At 39.7% G+C, this 8,150-nt stretch overlaps 1 protein-coding gene across 1 annotated transcript; it reads left to right on the top strand.

Moving 5' to 3' along the window:
• Positions 1-6,040: 6,040 nt before the first annotated feature.
• Positions 6,041-7,577, top strand: LOC121987661 (sinapine esterase-like). Its single transcript, XM_042541396.1, has 4 exons — positions 6,041-6,318; positions 6,387-6,754; positions 6,825-7,101; positions 7,182-7,577. Exons 1-4 carry the CDS (start codon positions 6,090-6,092, stop codon positions 7,460-7,462), a joined length of 1,155 nt encoding a protein of 384 aa, XP_042397330.1. The 5' UTR covers positions 6,041-6,089; the 3' UTR covers positions 7,463-7,577.
• Positions 7,578-8,150: the final 573 nt, after the last annotated feature.

Raw genomic sequence — 8,150 nt, 5'->3', positions numbered from 1 at the left:
CTTGCAAGGAGCGATGAATCCTTTGTGGGCTATGTAAATACTTTCAGGCACTTCAACTTATACCCAATCATCCTAGGCCCACACCTCAATGAGATGCTTGCTTAAGATGTCAAAGTATAAGTCTCTATAACTAAGATGACTTGTATACCTCAAATTGAAGGAAACTTGCACTCGTGCTGCAGTAAGAACTACACAGACATATCTATATATGTGTAGAGAACCATATGAAGCCTTACAGTGAGTCACTCCAATGAACTAGTTACCATAACCAGCATCTACGTTTAACTCTCGACATCCCAATGTCTCCAGCTAGTGAGAAAACAGTTGCTTGGGCGAACCAAGGAGTATAACCCGTGTTAGTCTTACAAAATTAATGATGTCCTAATGCATCAATTTGATGACTAGGTAAATTTCAATATATTCATAATTACACATATAGAGATAATCACTAGTTGCGATCTAATCACAAATTCTCTCATGCTATGAATTATATTACGGGCATTCAGTAAATGAGTTTAAGACAATCAAATATATAATATACACTCAAATAGTGAATTTATACTTATCAAATAAATAGAAAAAATCATAAGGCGATTACCTTAGGACATCTCTCAAATTCTAACACTTATTACAAGTGATGTTTGTCGATACTAAAGTACACAACTCTTTATGTAGGGAACTGTAGTGACTTAAGGTCTAAGGACTATTCATATTAATAGTCACTATGAGAATGTTTATGACACTCATATAATGATCCATGAAATATTTTTATGATGAGTCATTCAATATATGTTCTCTAATATATATCCATGTGTCAACCTGATATCTCATATTCATGACTTGTGAGATTTAAGTCATCTATTAACCTACGTGCTAGTCTCAATGCATTAATATTGTCCTTATATATTAATGCTTGATTAGGAATAGTTAGGAGTAGTGTTCTATATATATATATCTATAATATCCCACAATCAATTCAACCAATTGATAAGTTATAGACTAGAACATACTACCCTAGGATATTATTATACTTATTCATTCAGCACTGAATTGAAGTAAATATAATAACCAACTTTACCTTTTATTAATTAATAAAATATGATACAAAAGTGCTCTTGTTAATCATCTCATAATTGATACTAGGGCTAATACTGACACTACGTAGGCCAAAGTATGGTCGTGTACAACTCATCAGGTACATCAGACTTTCAATCACTCGAGAGTACTCTATCTGAAAGATACTTTCACCTCAATTTTTTGATAGATATTGACTCATATTTATCAGCGTTTGTACCAACATAGTATCATCCTTAGTGAATTTCTTAAGAATCTTGCCCACGTAATGAGACAGACTAAGAACAAGTCCTTCTATTGTTCTAAAAATTTTGATTCCTAGAATCATATCAGCTAGGCCCATATCTTTCATGTCAAATCTTAAGTTCAACATATCTTTAGTGGATTTGATTATTTTATCATTACTTTCAATAATAAGTATGTCATCTACATATAGGCATAAGATGACGTAGTCATTTCCTGTGGCTTTCATATAGACACATTTATCACATTCATTAATTTTGAATTCATATTCTTTCATGTCATTGTCAAATTTCTCATGTCACTATTTTGGTACTTGTTTCAAGCCATATAATGACTTCACCAATCTACAAATCTTATTTTCTGTCTTAATACAGAAAATCCCTCAAGTTGCTCCATGTAGATTTTTTTCTTCTAAATCCCCATTTAAAAAGGCTATTTTTACATCCATATGATGTATTTCGAGATTCTATAGAGCGGCTATAGCCAAAACTACTCTTATGGAAGTTATTCTCGATACCGGAGAAGATGCATCAAAGTAATTAAGACCTTCTCGTTGTCGGTATCCTTTGATTACTAATCTGGCCTTATACTTATCAATTGTGTCATCTGACTTCATTTTCTTTTTGAAGATCCACTTGCAACCTAGTGGTTTATTTCTCGGAGGAAGATCCACAAGTTTCCAAGTGTAATTTCGCAAGATAGATTCTATCTTAGATGTAATTGACTCTCTCTAGTGAGGTCCATCAGAAGAGCTTGCTGCTTTTGAGTAACTTCGGGGTTCACTTTCCAACATGAAAGTGATAAAATCTGATCCTTAGGATTTTTCTACCTGAGTTGCTCCATCTAAGCTCAACCTTGGCTGGTTCCTCATCATCATCTTCACCTTGTATTTCATATGCCCGTTTTGAGGAGCTAGCTTCCTCTTGAGTCTTATATGGAAATACATGCTCGAAGAACGAGACATTTCTTGATTCTATTATTTAGTTCTTATGTATATCTGATATTTGTGACTCATATATAAAAAATTGATACACAGTGATATTATATGCATATCTAATAAATATGCAATCAACATTTCTTGGTCCTATCTTAATCGTTTTTGGATCAGGCACCAAAATTGGCAAGACATCCCACATGCGTAAATATTTGTAGGAAGGTTGACTTCCATTCCATAACTCATAAGTGCTCTTATCTATTTTCTTTCGGAATACCTTATTTAAAAGGTAATTAGTTGTTAACATAGCTTCCCCCCCCCCCCCCCAACATGTACTATGGCAGTCTAGAGCTTAATAAAAGAGCGTTCATCATCTTCTTTAGAGTGTGATTCTTCTGTTTCGAATTTTGACTTTACTCAACCACGTTGGCTTTCATAGTAGCCTGAGAGAATAATTTACTCTCTGAACTCTTATTGTCTTCTTTAATTTGAAGTCTAACCATGAGTTCTTCCACGTTCATCTCTTTCCGCTTGTGCTTCGGGTAGTTCTTGAAATCCTTCAAGCCGGAAGGTAGATTCTTAATGATAGCAGCTACCCGGGTGATTTCATTCAGAACCATCCCTTCCGAGTGGATCTCATGCAAGATCACTTGAAGCTCTTGGACTTGACTGACCACCGTTTTGGAGTCAACCATCTTGTAGTCCAAGAATCGGCCCACAATGAATTTCTTGGCCCTCACATCCTCATTCTTGTACTTCTTGTCTAAAGACTCCCACAGCTCCTTAGTCATTCTCTTCATACTATACATAACGTACAACAAGTCAGAAAAGTAGTTGAGGATGTAATATTGGCAAAGGAACTCATAATTAGTCCACGCCTCTACTGTATTGATGGTACGAACATCAACATCCTCAGCATGTTTGGGAGGTCTTCGGTCAAGAACCGAGCTAGATTGAGTGTAGTCAAGTAGAATAACATTTTCTACTGCCACCTAAAGTTCAATCTAGTGAACTTCTCTGGCTTTTCCCTATGGTTGATTGGCACAATTCTAATCGGGGCGGAGGAGCTTTCATGTGTTGAGTCTGTTGAACCTCAACACTTTGTTTTATGGTCATCTCAATAGAATCTAATTTGTTTTAAGATTGTTGGCCAATCTGTTGTCGGAGATATTGAAAAAATTACTGAATTGAAATTATACAAAAATCAATTCTAACTTGTTTGTCGAGATAACCTGAGTAGATAATCTCAGGCTGCCAGCGGGGTTGGTTCTACCAAGCTTCTAGTGCTTTGAGTTACGGACTTGATGCAATGCGTAGCAGAATCGGGAAGGAAATTTGTTAAGTAAGATACCGAGGCCTACACTCAACGAAGTTTCCTTAAAACATATTCACCCCACCTCCGGTTGTATTTCGAGGTTTCGGGTCATCTGTTTCGTAGGATACAATAGCAAAACCATGCACACAACCAAGCACTGGTTGTTCGTGGCGAACTGAGAATGCACCCGAGTGCTATCATGAGTAGTTCAGCCGAACGGATGCACGACTAAGAGAGTTTTTGTGGGAGAACACTGGTGGATAGAGGTTCACTTCCCACTCTTCCTTTTGCTCTCTCTTTCGCTTGTTTTTTGCTACTCTTTCCTTTGCTCAAGATCCAACCTCCTTATATAGGTTCTCTTACCTTACTATAATGAATGACCAAATTATGGTTATTTAATGATGAGTTTAATGTCGTCATTAATGAGTTTAATGTCTTCATTAATGTCAAGATGTTATGAAATTATTATTAATGAGTTTAATGTCATCATTAATATCGAGACGTTACGAAGTCACCATTAATGAATTTAATGTCACCATTAATGTAGAGACGTTATAGAATCACCATTAATTTCAAATTAATGATTCTGTTGCACTCTTAAGCTGGTAGAAAAAAAAGATTCAGGTGGCAAAATGTTTATTCGTTCTTTTGGGAAAATTTGCCTCGACTGGTCGGGCATTCAACGTGCGCAGGTTGTGCTCACACACGAGTTAACCTTGGTTCAGTACAATCCGAGTCCTGGATTTGCACCCACTCTTGCGCACCCACACGTGAGACAGTTTCTCCCCATACATATGTTTACAACATCAATGCATATGTCGTAATCTAAATCAACAATACAGCCAAGAGACTTCTAATATGAGACTAAAAACTCATGCACAATAAAGTCTCTTTTTCTCTATCTCTTTATTCCATTCACATTTCCAACAGGTTCAGTACAATCCAGCCCTTAGATGTGCATCCACTACACCCCCACGCATGCATCTCTATATATTTATGCACATCATACATATTTATATAATAATATAAACCAATTAACTAACTATGAAACTTCTAATGTGAGACTAAAAACTTATACACAAAAGTGCCTCCGTCATCTCCTTCTTATTATTTTCCATTCTAATTTCCAACAATTACTCCTATTGGTACCCTGAGATAGTTTTGATGTGATCAACCAAGTAAGGTTAGGTCACGTTGGTTTCTAACTCTGTGTCTAAGTGTGCAAGAACTTAGGAGCATCGGAAGTCGAGCAAAAGTCGCAGCTAACGAGAAGGATGACACGTGAGAGAGCCGACAAGTTCGGTGCGTTTGAGGGACGAGGTGCTGCGGAAGAGTACGCGGGGGGATGAGAAGGAGGCGCGAGGCGTTTCCGAGGGACGAGAAGCCGGAGTGAAAGTTTGCTCTAAGGTCAGAAGTTGGGTTTGGGTGAGCCCTATTCCGCATGGCTGAGATCACCTAAGTGGAGCCGAAGCCGAAGCGGAAGACCTAGACCAATTAGGCAAGTGGAATTAGAGCTGAAGATCGGGGCCCAAAGTCAACAAGAGGTTGACTTTCTTGGTCCGGGTGCCCGGACCAGGATTTTTGTTTGGAACACGTCAAATGCGATCTATTGCGAAGGGGACAAAATTTTATTTCTCTCCAGGCGCATGGAACCCTTCCAAGCACCCTCGACCAGGCTATAAATACAGCTTTGGTCCCAGAAACCTAGATAGAATACTTGTAAATAACTTCTTCCGTCTAGCTTTGATTTTTTAGTGTTGTTATTATCGTAAAGAGGCTCTCCGTCTGAAAGAGAATTTAGTGTGCTTTTCAATCTCTTTGGATTAACAACCTTCCCGATTGTAACTAAGTAAACTCTTTCATGTCTCTTCTTTTCTTTATTTACTTAATTTATTTCATACAAAATTAAGCTATAACATCCGAGGAAGACTTAGTTTTATTTTCAGGGCTATCACCTCCCTCTAGCCGGCCGTCAAGGATCTTAACAACTCTACGTTAGAGCAATTGTAAATTAAAACTATTACACCATAATATTTTCAAAATAAGAGACACTTTTATTTTAATATGGCATATCCTTTAACCCTAAAACTCATCCAATCTGTGAATTTATTTGAGGTCACTCGAACAACCAATTAGTTATATAATGAATAATGTAGATTGCATTATGAGTCCAGGCTGTGTATTTTAATGGACCAAAGTTCACAGTTAAGGAGTTTAATATTTTCCGTCCAATGATTAAAAAAAGCAAATAGTTTATATTTATTTTTTAAAAATATTTTAATATTAAATCTATTTTTTAATAATCTAAATATCCGTACTTTCTGTCCAACTCACGGATCGGTTGCACCCGAAAGTAGGCTCTTTTATTATCTATGAACCCACGGATTTGCCAGGTTTTTTTTATTATCTTTTAGATCTACCGATCAATGGCAAGGTCATTGTTTACTTTATTATTGTTATTTTTTTTTGCTATTTATTATAATTTGGCAGTGCGCCGGCCACTACATCAGTCTTCAGATAAGCATGGCCGCCGCCGCCGCTTTCATCTTCTTCGCCCTCAGCCTTCATGCCGAGCTCGGCGTCGGCTGCTACACCTCCATCTTTAGCTTCGGCGCTTCTGTCGTCGACACTGGCAACTCTCTCATCCACACCGGCTACTCCTGCCCCGCCGGCCGCCTTCCATACGGCGAGACCTTCTTCCACCGCCCCACCGGCCGCTTTTCCGATGGAAGGCTAATCATCGACTTCATCGGTAAACTCTAGCGTTAGAATTGTAAGTGATGCATTGACGAAATTGATGATGATTCATTCGACGTCCAGCTCAAGCAATGGGTTTGCCGTTACTGAAGCCGTATCTCGGCGGCGGTGGAGCAGATGACTTCAGGCACGGAGCCAACTTTGCGGTCGCCGGAGCCACCGCGCTCGACGTCGATTATTTCCTATCCAGAGGGATAGAGAATCTTTTCTCAAACAACTCCCTGAGCGTGCAGCTTCACTGGTTCGAGCAACTCCTGCCTTCGCTTTGCTCCTCTGCTTCGCACTGCGCCGCTTTTCTGAGCAACGCCCTGTTCTCGGTGGGGCAGATCGGAGCCAACGACTACAACAACCCCTTCTTCCAAAACCGAAGCGCCGGCGAGATCGCAACCTTCGTTCCCGACGTCGTCAGCGCCATTGGCTCCGCCATAGAAGTGAGCTCAGTCAACTCTGTTTCTTTCTTCAAATAGATTAGTGTAAAGAATTCAGCCTTCTGTTGTCCAGAAATTGATCGAGATGGGCGCGAGAACGATGGTGGTGCCGGGGAGCTTTCCGATGGGTTGCTGTGCCTCGTACCTGAACATGTTCCAGGGCGAAAAGCAAGACAGCTACGATCCCCAAACCGGGTGCATAAATTGGCTCAACGACTTCGCCATCCGCCACAACCGCCTGCTGGTGTCGGAGTTGCAGCGGCTCCGGCACCGGCACCCGGAGGTGGCCATCATGTACGCCGACGTCTACCATGCCGCGATGGCCATCTACGCTTCTCCCCACGATTTCGGTGAGCTCATCCAATTTTACTACTGATAAATTGGAGAATCAATTTGGGATTAACTGGACGCCGCAACGAATCGAATACAGGATTCGAGGAGCCTGTTCTTGCGGCGTGCTGTGGATACGATGGCGGCGCCTACGGATTGAATGCGACGGTGCCGTGCGGCAGTGAAGGCAACAGCGTTTGCAGCGACCCATCGAAGAAGATATGGTGGGACGGGCTGCACACGACGGAGGCGGCAAACCAGATCATCGCCGGCGGTCTTCTCGGGCCCTACACCTTCCCCCCTATTATACAAGCTTGTCCCGACGTAAACTGGGTGGTCGTCGGATTCCTCGACGGTGACGGCCATATGGCCTCTGCTTAAAGCAATGAGAAATACTGGTCCAATGTTTTAGGAGGAAGTTCGGTATTTAATAATATGTAAAATAAAAATCATGTATAAGATGGCACGTATTGTTGGTGCAGATTATATTAAAGATAAAATTTAGATTTGCAGCGACAAGAGGAGTTGAAGGTCTTTGCATTCCAAGTTGGACACTCAAAGGTTGAAATGGATACTGCCCAGGTTGACCTACCCGGGTTGAGCAGTCCACTTACTAGGTTAGGGAAAATGAATGCGTCAAGATAGGAAGGACAGCTTTTATACTCTATGGATTTTAAAGGAAAGTTGATCAAGTGGATTTCAAGAACGCTTAATCATGTTATTGGAGGAATAGTTTAATAATTATGAAAAGGTTGATATTTATCAACGGAATCTTCTCTATAATGTATAGATCAATACCAACTTCTGAGCTCCCATAAAATTTCTTAAGCAATTTTGAATGATATATCTATATTTCCTAATATGTAATCATATGTATTTATAAAAGAAAAATTACAATTGAATACTGAGCTATGCATTAAATAGTATTAGGTAGTACCTGTTGACCCTGCGTATTTTCAGAACTACCAATACTTCTTATAAAATTAGACCCCATGTATGCTCCTTATGAAATATACATAAGTTTGTGTTTGCATGGAATGCCAGGCAAGCTAATAACATCGAACAGAAT

This window comes from Zingiber officinale, chromosome 5B, assembly GCF_018446385.1.
Source record: "Zingiber officinale cultivar Zhangliang chromosome 5B, Zo_v1.1, whole genome shotgun sequence".
Classification (NCBI taxonomy): Eukaryota; Viridiplantae; Streptophyta; class Magnoliopsida; order Zingiberales; family Zingiberaceae; genus Zingiber; species Zingiber officinale.
The sequence above is the reverse complement of the archived record's forward strand: the minus strand, read 5'-3'. Positions and strand labels throughout refer to the sequence as shown.